Source organism: Corythoichthys intestinalis, chromosome 1, assembly GCF_030265065.1.
Source record: "Corythoichthys intestinalis isolate RoL2023-P3 chromosome 1, ASM3026506v1, whole genome shotgun sequence".
Classification (NCBI taxonomy): Eukaryota; Metazoa; Chordata; class Actinopteri; order Syngnathiformes; family Syngnathidae; genus Corythoichthys; species Corythoichthys intestinalis.
The window spans coordinates 83,321,484-83,333,852 of record NC_080395.1 but is presented as its reverse complement, the minus strand read 5'-3'; the positions used below and the strand labels follow the sequence as shown (position 1 = coordinate 83,333,852).

Genomic DNA, 12,369 nt, shown 5'->3' with positions numbered 1-12,369 from the left:
GGGATCGCCCTTCCCACTCTTGACCAGTGGCTTCGAGATCTAATGTCCTGTCTCAAATTAGAAATGTTGCGCCTCTCTATGAATAAGTCAAGGGGAAAGTTTCATAAGATGTGGGACCCTTTTTTGACTTATTTCCACAACACTCAAACAAAGCCATGAGAAAAACATATACAGTATGAATATAAATATGACAGCCTTGACTCTGTGATGCACTGCTAATACCTCATCATTGTTATATAGGGTTTGCCTATATAATAAAACCATTCAGGACAGTTGGGGTTGTGGGTGGGTGGGTGGGCTGTTTTGTGTTTTTTTTGTTGTTTTTTTTTGTTTTGTTTTGTTTTGTTTGTTTTTTTTTTTTTTTTTTTTTTTGTTTTGTTTTCCTTTTAGCCCTCTGTTCACTTTTATGATTATTTTGTGATCTTTCATTTGTATATGTACATTAAAAAATTGAATAAAACATATCTGAAAGTAAAAAAAAGGGGGACCAAAGGGTGATTTCCAACTATAGGACAATCACACTCCTTAGCCTCCCTGGGAAGGTCTACTCAGGCGTACTGGAGAGGAGAGTCCGTCGGGAAGTAGAATCTTGGATTCAAGAGGAGCAGTGTGGTTTTTGTCGGGGCCGCGGAACAGTGGATCAGCTCTATACCCTCAGCAGGGTTCTCGGGGGTCATGGGAGATGCCAAACCAGTCTATATGTGTTTTGTGGACTCGGAGAAGGTGTTTGACCATGTCCCCCGGGGAGTCTGTACGTATGTATGGGGTATCGGCATTCCTGATACGGGGTATCCGGTCCCTGTATGACCGGTGTCCATGTAGCCGGTTGTAAGCCGGTTTTAAGTCGGATCCGTTTCCAGTGAGTGTTGGACTCCGTCAAGGCTGCCCTAAGTCTCCTTTATGGACAGAATATCTAGGCACAGCCAAGGCACTGAGGGGGTCCGGTTTGGTGGCATCAATATTGCATTGCTGCCTTTTGCGGATGATGTGGTGTTGTTGACTTCACTGGCATGTGACCCTCAGCTCTCACTGGAGCGGTTCGCAGTCGAGTGTGAAGTGTTCGGGATGAGAATCAGCGCCTCTAAATCCGGGACTATGGTCCTCAGTCGTGAAAAGGTGGAATGCCCTCTCCGCATCACGAATGAGGTCCTTCCCCAAGTGAAGGAGCTCAAGTATCTCAGGGTGTTATTCACGAGTGGCGGAAAATTCAGTGATGCGGACGCATCGGACCGTCTTGGTGTAGAGGGAGCTAAGCCGAAAGGCGAAGCTCTTTATTTACCGGTTGATTTACGTTCCTACCCTCACCTATGGTCACGAGCTGTGGGTCGTGACCATAGGTGAGGGTTAGAACAAGATCACTGATACAAGCGGGTGAGTTTCCTCCGTAGGGTGTCCGGGCTCTCCCTTAGAGATAAGATGAGAAGCTCAGTCATCTGCAAAGGGCTCGGTGTAGCCGCTGCTCCTCCACATCGAGAGGAGCCAGATGCGGTGGCTCGAGCATCTGATCAGGGCTCCCTGGTGAGGTGTTACGGGCACATCCCACGGGGGGGGGGCCGACCCAGGATGCGCTGTAGAGACTCTCCCGGCTGGCCTGGGAACGTCTTGGGATTCCCCAAAAAGAGCTGGATGAAGTGGCTGGGGAGAGCGAAGTCTGGGCTTCCCTTCTGTAACTGCTACCCCCACAATCCGACCTCAGATAAGTGGGAAAAAATGGATTGACGGATTGAAATTTTAGACCTCTACCTATTTTCAAAGTGGGTGAACTTGCAAAATCACAACGGGTGCAAATACTTCTGCTTCTCCCTGTATATACGCTGCACATGGTGCCCCCCCCCCTTAACAAGTAGAGTTAATTTTTTAATTTTAGTATGAAAAAATAATGTCAGCCTGTATCTTGCCTCTGTTTTAAAGCATGAGATGCGACAATGCTGTATTGTTTTTATTGTATTTCACAAACAGAAAAGCCAACTCCCATTTAACAAAACATCAACAGCTTCTTCATCATTGTTGACAGTGGAGGATCAGGGTTTTTTTTTAATATTCATGTGATCACAGAATGTGTCACGGATGGTTCTTTATCAAATATTCTGCCTGAAATGAAACAACCAAAATAAATTAACATTCTACAACAAAAATAGTGGAAAACAAACTCATTATGGATGTATCACCAGGAAATCTAGTGGATCTTCTGGCCATGCTGACCCACAGGCCACCAAGCCCTGAGACACAGTTGTTATGATGTGCTCTGTCAAGTACGTCTTCATTGGAATGGACAGAACCTCCAATTGTTGCACTTCCCATTGCCTCTTCTCCTCTAAAGTCTTAGTCTTTCACAAACACAAATTCAAAACAAAGGGGAAAAAAATCACAATCGAATGTAGTAGCGTCTAGTTGAGAAATTGTACAGAAAACAGTCTGTTAACTCAAAGCTGGCTGGAATTTTTTTGTCTTGTGCTCAGATTACGTGTTTCAATGCATAAACAACCACATGGAAAAAAAAAAATCCTCAGAAGATTAACGTCCTGTAATTATAACATTTTTAGAACAGTCCAGAACATTTGACATCTCAGTCATTTAGTGCTGTGCCAAACGGTCGATTTTCTTTTTTCATTTTTTATAGGCAGAAGACCTGTCAAGTTGCCACTCAGGTTCTTGTGGAATTTAAATGTGATTGTTCTTGCTGATTAATAATTTTGCAGCTATAACTAAGAGTTACCCCGGAATCCCACAGGGTCCGACGCGCTACGCTAAGCTACATTCTGAATGATGCAGCGAATAGGTTTGTATTGTAGTCAGTACGTGGTGGTCCACATGATCCACTCAGCTCCGATCTGGATCCGCCTGAGTCCGGCCTCTTCGCTCCGTCAAAACTAAAATACGGACGAGGTCTATTTTCTGCTCCGTTAACCTACGGCCGTATCAAGCCCTGCCGTTTAGCCAGCACCAAAGAGGAAATAGAAAGGCAGCAATATTCAGTCTTTCAAAGTAAATCATGTTGATAATGTATTGTGCATCTAATTTTAACTATATTATGTAAAGATTTATACGAAACAAAATGTATAGAGGTCATTTGCATGGGATGTAAAGTGCTTGTGTATCTCCAAACAAGATAATATATTTTATGACGAAAGGAAATGACATTTTTTCTAGAACTGTAGCGTCACTAGGATGCGTTGCAATAATGCATCAGCGCCGCCCTCCTACTGGTGTGTTTGATGCGGCCTTTGTTTTGTAAATGGGGCCATTATGCACCGAGGAAGGACACTTTGGCCGCATCCCATTTCTATTTTTCTACCCCTAACCCTTGGCCCTTCAAACGGAGCAATAAGGTGTAGGGCTTGAAATGTCAGCCCTACGAATTGGACACCCCTTCACACACGTACGTCATAAGTCCATTCGGCCAGTTGTTACGTAACCAAAAGTGATGATAAAAAATGTACTTGTGCGTTTAGCAAAACTGAAAACCAAAACAAACATTACAAATGAAGAAACAAAATAACAATGAACTAACATTACAATTAGTGGTGTCCTTTTTTTATTTATTGTGATTAATCTTTTTTAACTATTACTTTTCTGACTGAAGAAAACACATTCAGAGTAGATAATACTGGTCATCAGCTGTTAGAATATTATTTGGATGTATCAAGCTCGTTTCATTTAATTTAAGCAAATCAAACAAAACAAACACTTGTAACTAACGGAAGGGTCCATAAAACATGCACATAGATGTGGAGCACTTGGTCAGTTTAATTTAACTTGGTTTCAAATTAAATGTAATATTTTCACAATTGTATGAAACCTAAATGATAGTTTGTTTCTGAACTAAGAGTGATATTTACTAATCTTGCATATTTTTTTCCAGCAATTTCATGTGAGGTGCTTTTCTTTTTACTACTGTTGCTTGGTGTGCTTAGTTGTAGTATTTCTAAATATCTATGTATATCAATGTATATCCACAGCAAATTCTTAATTGATCTTTTCTAAAATGTTTTTTAACATGTAGAAGGTATTCAAACAAATACATCCGAATAAATTAGAATTATTAAAATACTATTATTAAAATATCCTCAGACGTTTAGCAGTTTAGTGTCAAGTAAGAAGTAACAGTGTCTGAAAGTAGCCTGACTCATGAACACCTAATAGCAGGGTGGGTGTAAGACAATACCAGGAAAAGAATACATGGAACGCCATAACCAAGTAGCCGCCATAGTGTACAGAAATATCTGTGCCGAGTATGGACTGGAGACCCCAAGATCGTAATGGGAAACACCTCCTAAGGCGGTTGAAAATGAGAAGGCTAATTCTGTGTGACTTCCGGATACAGAATGATAAAATGGTCGTGGCCAACCAACCGGACATCGTGATCATGGATAAACAGCAGAGGACAGCCACTGTGATCGATGTAGCCACCCCTAACGATAGCAATATCAGGAAAAAGGTGCACAAGAAACTAGAGAAATACCAAGGGCTCAAGAAAGCACTTGAGAGATCCTGGAAGGTGACAGCAACAGTGGTGTCCATGGTCATAGGAGAATTGGGGGCCGTGTCACCCACACTGGAAAAGCGGCTCCAGCATATACCTGGAGAAACGTCAGACATCTCCGTCCAGAAGAGCTCAGTCCTAGGAACAGCAAAGATACTGCGCAGGACCCTCAACAGTTCCCAGGCCTCTGGTAGATAACCCGAGCTTGAGATAAACAGCTACCCACCCAACCAGGAGAGATGGGGGGGAGGAAGAGGGAAGTTTTTTTTTTAATGTGCATTTATATATACTGTATTATACAGTATATATTTGGTGCAGACACAAGGCATTATTGCATTATATTTTGAAAAAAGATATATAATTCTAAGCAAACGATAATCTAACCACAAATGAAATGCTACAACTATTCTATCAGACTTCCATGCTACTCCACATCGTACCCCAAAAAATCACCCACAAAAAGGGTCATGGGGGTGAATTGTAGATGCAAATTTAAAGGAAATCCTCATACCCACATCTCCCAGTGTGCAGATCTCTGCTTGGCTTCCTCCATCTCTTTCTGCTCCTTATCTGCCTTTTTCACACTCTCTGTCAGCATCATCACCTCTTCCTGTACTTTCTGGTTGCTCTCGCCATAGTTTCTTGGTTTACCCACTCTCTCACAGATTGAATGCATCAGCAATTGGCTGTCAGGTGTATTGAGGCTGGTAATCTCTGTACAGATTGAGAAAGACCACAAAAAAATGGCATTGGGAGGAAATTTCTGATTATTAATGTTTCTTTCACTTTGAAACCACATGAGAAGTGGAGTTTCCCCTCAATTCCACTGTTTTCTGTGAAGTTTGAGAGGACTTTAGAATCAGAATCAGCTAAGTGGCAAGGTATGTCATAAACACACATTGTATTTGTATTCTCAGTTAAACCCAACCAAGGAACATACAGCGGCTCACAAATAAGATCAGTTATCCTGTTCATCTCCCCAATACCTTGTGGGAGAAAAAGGGAAAAAAGAGGGTGGAGGGATTCCCCCCCCCCCCCCCCAACTATGCTCCTACGGTTTGGGTTATAGTTATGGCATAGACTTCACTATCAATTGACGGGACATGGGGCTTGGCCAATCCATAGCGGGCCTATTTTTAAAAATTTAAAATTCAAATATTTTCAAAACCAAAGCAGCTAGCAACCTAAAACCAAAACGGGCACCTCTCTTGGGCATATACAGTGGGGAAAATAAGTATTTAGTCAACCACTAATTGTGCAAGTTCTTCCACTTGAAAATATTAGAGAGGCCTGTAATTGTCAACATGGGTAAACCTCAACCGTGAGAGACAGAATGTGGAAAAAAACAGAAAATCACATTGTTTGATTTTTAAAGAATTTATTTGCAAATCATGATGGAAAATAAGTATTTGGTCAATACCAAAAATTCATCGCAATACTTTGTTCTGTACCCTTTGTTGGCAATAACGGAGGCCAAACGTTTTCCGTAACTCTTCACAAGCTTTTCACACACTGTTGCTCGTATTTTGGCCCATTCCTTCATGCAGATCTCATCTCCTGAGGAGTGATGTTTTGGGGCTGTCGTTGGGCAACACAGACTTTCAACTCCCTCCACAGATTTTCTATGGGGTTGAGATCTGGAGACTGGCTAGGCCACTCCAGGACCTTGAAATGCTTCTTACAAACCCACTCCTTTTTTGCCCTAGCTGTGTGTTTGGGATCATTGTCATGCTGAAAGACCCAGCCACGCCTCATCTTCAATGCCCTTGCTGATGGAAGGAGATTTTCACTCAAAATCTCTCGATACATAGCCCCATTCATTCTTTCCTTTACACCAGGGGTGTCCAAACTTTTTGCAAAGGGGGCCAGATTTGGCGTGGTAAAAATATGGGGGGCTGACCTTGGCTGTTACGTAGAACAATATATTTAAGCAAAATTTAGCAAGCCATTTGTCACATTTGCTTTATTATTTTTTTAATGAATAATTTCAAAATCTCGCAACTAGCCTTTGTGGCGTTCTTTTTCGAATCTCGGGTTCTTGCGAAATACTACTGCTTTGAAATTAAACTAGCTTCAAGTTGCTTCAATTTCTCGCTGCGTATCTTCTTTGTAATCTTGTCATACATGTCAGCGCGTCTTGTTTGGTAATATCGCCTCACATTTAAATCTTCAAAAACAGCGACTGTCTCTTTGCAAATGAAGCAAGACACAGTTGTTGTGTATTTTAGTGAAGAAATAGTCCAATTTCCACCTATCCTTGAAGCATCGGCTGTCACAGTCCACTTTTTTTTTGTTGATTGTCGCCATTTTAGAAAATTGGAAGTAGAGGGTCACACGGAGTAATGTTGCTTAGCCCTTAAATGATTGCAACATGAAGCAATTATCAGAGAATCCCAAAATTTGAAAAATAAGGTCCTAATGAAACCTTTTTTTTTCAAATTTGTGAAAAGTCAAAATGAATATGTGTAATCAGCCCTCTAATATCTATAATCCATGCTAAATGATGTTTTTTTCTTATGGAACCTGCAGATGCATGTGTTGACTTGCCTCCATCATCCCCCCCCCCCCCCCCCCAAAAAAAATAAAAATTCTAAATTAGTCTGAAAATCATGAAATTTTAGGTTTATCAAATGTGATACATTTGGCAATAAAGGGTTAAAGTGCTGCTGCCTTTTAGTGGGTAAATGAGGAGCAGCATTTCGTCTGTAAGCTACATTATATGCTGGTTGCAGTATTGCTGACCAATTTATTAGTCTGTGTGCGGGCCAGATGTTATTGATTTTATGACAGAGGCTGGGGGCCGTATGAAATTTGTCCACGGGCCGCATTTGGCCCCCGGGCCGGACTTTGGACATGGTCTGGTCTAGGGTATTGAAACCTGTTATACGGGTGGTCCGGTTCTCGTATGACTGATGCGCTGTAAGTTGGATCCGTTTCCAGTGAAGGTTAGACTCCGCCAAGACTGCCATATATCACCAGTTCTGTTCAAGTTTATGCCCAGAATATCTAGGCACAGCTGAGGCGTTAAGAGTGTCGGCCTAAGAGTGGTGGCCTCATCATTGCACCTTTGATTTTTGCAAATGATGTTGTTCTGTTGCGATCTTCAACTCTCACTACAGCGGCCAAGAAAAGCAATCGAGATGAGAACAATCAGGATGAGACCCAGCACCTCCAAATATGAGACCATGGCCATCAGTCAAAATAAGGTGGAATGCCCTTTCAGGGTTGAGGTCCTGCCTCAAGTGGAGGAAATTAAGTATCTTGGGGTGTTGTTCACGAGTGAGGGAAGAATGGAGCAAGAGATCAACAGATGCAGCATCTGCAGTGATACAGACTCTTCATCATTCTGTTGTGGTAAAGGAACTGAGCCAAAAAGCAAAGCTCTCTATTTACCGGTGGCTCTAGGTACCTAACCTGACCAAAGGTAACGAGCCGTGGGTTGTGACCAAAAGAACAAGATCCTGCATACAATCAATGCATACAATCAACTGGAATGTGTGTGTGTGTGTGTGTGGGGGGGGGGGTAGTAGGAAGGATGACCAGTGACAAGAATATGACAGCTAATCAGGGAGTAGCTAGAAAACTACAAAAAGTGAAATGAGATGGTATTGAATAGGAAAGCTCTTACCAATTAATATTGGATGTATATCCAAGTCTTCAAAGTAATTGATGATGCTTTCTTCTTCCATGATTTTCTCTCTGTATTTGGCTAAAACTTGCAGGAAGTGTTCCTGCTCATATTTTTTTTCCTGCACCAACTTCTCAGAGAGGTTGATCACCTGATCTTTTAGAAACGAATCTGATGCATCAAGGCATATAACAAATTCTGCAAGACACACACACATTAGTGATTATACAGTAAATGGTGGCAGAGATTTGCTATTTGTGCAATTCTTGTGAGTATGCAATGAGCAGTTCACTTAGCTGTTTATTTTTAAGTTTCTGTATATACTCAAAAGTAGAATAGTATACAAAGAGTGATATAGAAAATATTGACAAAAACAAAGAACAGCCCTATTATTATAGACTATGCTAGTATGACTATGCTAGTATACGCCAACGTGAAACCTAAGACGCTACAAGTTTTTTTTTTTTTTTTTGCCAGTACAAACATCACAGGTTTTGGAAAATGGTGACTTGATCTGCACTAAGTTGCAATTAACATTTCTGGGACACAAGGGACACATTTAACATGCCACTTTAGATGGGGTCGGGTTTAGCACACGGTAGACAACTGGTCTAATCAATTTCAATGAGCTTGTTCTCAAGTTGCAGGAAGACAGATGCAGAGCTTCACTGACATGAGGTGGACATCAATATGTTGTAAATTTGTGAACAATACGGACCTTATGAACCATTAATTTGAAATCAAATTTTTGAAAAGACCATTGTTATTATCTTTTGCTCCTAAAATCATTCTCCTGGCTCCAAGATGGGCGTTTAGGTGGAGAGAGTGATCTAATGTAAGTGGAACTGCATACTGAAGGGAAATTGTATTTTTGCAAACATGCTAATCGATAATCATTGACATTCCTGCTTCTACTGTTTAAGTACAAAAACAAATATTACAACAATAAAATACATCTAAAGTATGAGTGCATGATAAATGATGTTTTTGTGGGCAGACAAAAGAGCCTTTTCAATACGAGAAATGATTCACTAAATGATAAGAACAGGCCTGTATGCGGGTTGTTGATAATCCACGTCACACCCTCGCAATATGATAATGGACATAGTTATAGTTCTAAGCTGACGTCGTGCGCAAAGTCAGCCCACTCCTGGCTGATGCTGACATAAGATAATCAGACGACGAGATGGATGGAGGAGCTTGCAAAACATTACTAACTCCATGGGCGGTGAGGTTACACCAGGAGATCTAAGTGAATCCCTAAGTGAGGAATTGAATTGCTTATTTACTCATTTTGATACACCATATCGTCACTTATCCTTTTCAGTCCAGTCACCATCGCCCTCGGGACCCTGCATCCCACCACTCACCCTAAAGGAGACAGAGATGAGGTGTGTCCTCCAGACAATTAACTCGCGGAAGGCTTCTGGCCCAGACGGGATACCTCCTAAAGTCCTTAAAGCTTGTGCAAAGCAGCTTTCCCACATCTTCCGCAAGATCATCAACCTGTCCTTATCCCAAACGGTGGTACCAACCTGCCACAAATGAACAATTTTCATCCTAGTTGCCAAGAAGACTCCCATATGCGGCCCTAGTGACTACCACCTGGGCACCCTCACCCCAGTTATTATGTAGTGCCACTCCCAGCCCATAGCTGCTCGCATCCGCACTGACCACAGTGCCAGTGCTATTGCAAGCATAACCTTTGCCATGTCGAACGAATGCTGTTGAGGTTTTACACAAACCCATGCGCTCTTTTTTGACCAGGCAAGTAATTAGGTCCAGTTTTGTTGACAATCCTGGCAGAAATTTGCCAACATAATTTATTAGACACAGCACCTGTTAGAGTTGGTCCACGTTTGTTGGACTCGGCATTTGTATTATGGCTTCGGCTTTCTCGTTGTCCGGCTTTATGCCATCTGCACTGATGATGTGTCCAAAGAACTGTAGCTCAGTCTTCCCAAAGTGGCACTTTGCTCAAATGAGCTTGAGGCCTGACACTCTAATGGCTTGCAGTACTGTGTCCAAACATTGGTAATGTTCCTCTTCACTTTTTCTGAAGACAAGAATGTCGTCCACGATGATGACTACTCATCCTGACCCCTCAGTAAATTGCTCATTAGTTGCTAAAAAATTTCAGGTGCTGACGTTATTCCAAAAGGAAGTCATTTGAAACAAAATCTACCCATTGAAGTCACTTGAAACAAAACATACCCATTGGAGTAAAAAACGTCAATTTCCAGCAGCTTAGGTCTAGCGGAATTTGCCAGAAACCACTAGATGCGTCGAGAGTGGAGAGGAATTTGCCACCTGAAACCTTGGGTCCATCTTGTGTACATTGTATATGCTGCCTTTAGGCAATATCATCAGAAAACATAGCATTACTTTCCTTGTTATGCTTACGACACACAATTTTACAATGTGAGTGTAGTCTCTAGCACCACAGTTAAAAACCTAGGATTTCTATTTGACCCAGACCTATCATTTCAAGCTCATATTAAACAAACCTGCAAAACGCCTTTTTTTCACCTGCGTAACATAGCCAAAATTAGAAATATTCTATCTAAAAACGATGCAGAAAAAGTAATTCACGCGTTTGTTACATCTAGATTGGATTACTGTAACTCCTTACTTACTACTTACTCCTTACTCCTTGTCCTAAAAGGAAGGCAGCAGCAGCAAGACTTTTAACAGGAACTAATAGTCCAGTTTAGAATTAAATTTAAAATCCTCCTTCTTACATTTAAGACCATTAATGGTGTTGGGCCATCTTATCTCACAGACGCTCTGGTTCCATTCCGCTCCAGGAGAACACTTCGGTCTCAGAATGCTGGTCTACTTGTGGTTCCCAGGGTCTCTAAAGTACAGTAGGAGCTAGAGCCTTTCGTTAACAAGCTCCAGTCATAGGGAATCAGCTTCTAGCTAATATTAAAGAGGCCGACACAGTCTGTACATTTAAGATTAGACTAAAAATATTCCTATTTGACAAAGTTTATGTTCAGGCTACTTGAAAACAGACTGGACTCATAGTTCAGTCTAAGCTGCCCTCGGAGCTATAATACTGGGGGAAGTACAGCCACTGAGTCCTATCCCCTGTTTTTTACTATATCTACCACTTGTCTTTATTTTATTTCTCCTTTCTAATTCTAATATCTAGCTGACAATATTCTCTTCATCACTAGTCACCCGGTGTCCCCTTTCCCCCCTCCCCTCTGGGGGAGGGGCTATTTTTTCAGCCGCAGCCGCCTGACTATCCTGACCCCTGGTTGGTTGGACGTCCTCGTTTCCCCCATCCCGTCTCATCTAGCTAGATGGACCCCCTCATGTTCCCTCACCCCATTGCATCTCTACAAACTGTAACTTCTTCTGCTAATATACATCATCAGTCCTGGTGCATCTATAGCCTGTCCGTCCTGGGAGTGGATCTCTCCTGACTGTGGTTCTCCTCAAGGTTTCTCTTTTCCCTCTGGGTTTTTGGAGTTTTTCCTTGCCGCCATGCAGGGTCTAAGGATGGGGGATGCCCAGGACATGACCTCATCTTGTTCATTTACGGTATCTGACTGTGTATCGAATTGACTCTTTAAAGCCCTCTGAGACAACCATGTTGTTATATAGGGCTATACAAATAAAATTGAATTGAAAATTGAATTATATCATTCAATGTGGGCAGCATGTTCCTAGACATGTGACTTTGCCCCCTGGGTTATACACTGTCGGCCAGAACAGTTCAGCTTCGGTCTGCTTTGTAACTTACGGTAGGTTCATTCTGCTATAAGTGGTGTCCGCCCCACTATCACTTTTAAAATCTACTGGGCTGCCATTACCATGTAGCTCTGCATTCCAGTCAGTATCTGAGACTGGCTCTTCTATCACTGAAGGGTTTTCTTCAACGACTTCATCTAAAAATAGTCCACCAATGAAAAATGTATCATCATCAACGTGTCTCTTGTTCATTTTCCATCCTGACTTCTAGAAATTTTGCTACGACACACAACTGCATAATGTCCAATTTTATTACATTTATTGCATTTCTTGTTACTGGCTGGGCATGACTCACTTTTCCCATGGCTTCGGTTGCATCTTGGGGAACTACGTCTTTCCTGGTTCCAAGTATGTGACTGCTGAGCCCTGCTGTGACTGCGTGCACCATCATTGCTTCCCTTTGCTCTGTTGTTATATTGCTTATGTCTGACCTCGTTCAGTCCACTTCCATCGCGCTCAGCGCTCTGCTGCTTGATTTGCTCATTTTGACGTGCAA

The 12,369-nt window shown here is 42.0% G+C and overlaps 1 protein-coding gene across 4 annotated transcripts in view; it reads right to left on the bottom strand.

Annotated features, from left to right (window-relative positions):
* Positions 1 to 1,968: 1,968 nt before the first annotated feature.
* Positions 1,969 to 12,369, bottom strand: part of LOC130921088 (adenylate kinase 7-like) — a 167,248-nt gene continuing 156,847 nt past the window's right edge. For all 4 annotated transcript variants that reach the window (XM_057844733.1, XM_057844742.1, XM_057844751.1 and 1 more), the window contains 4 exons: positions 8,112 to 8,309; positions 4,995 to 5,197; positions 2,169 to 2,327; positions 1,969 to 2,091 (listed from right to left, as the gene is read on the bottom strand). In XM_057844733.1, coding sequence (XP_057700716.1) covers positions 2,062 to 2,091; positions 2,169 to 2,327; positions 4,995 to 5,197; positions 8,112 to 8,309 — 590 coding nt within the window. In that variant the 3' untranslated portion in view covers positions 1,969 to 2,061. The remainder of the gene's footprint in view (positions 2,092 to 2,168; positions 2,328 to 4,994; positions 5,198 to 8,111; positions 8,310 to 12,369) is intronic.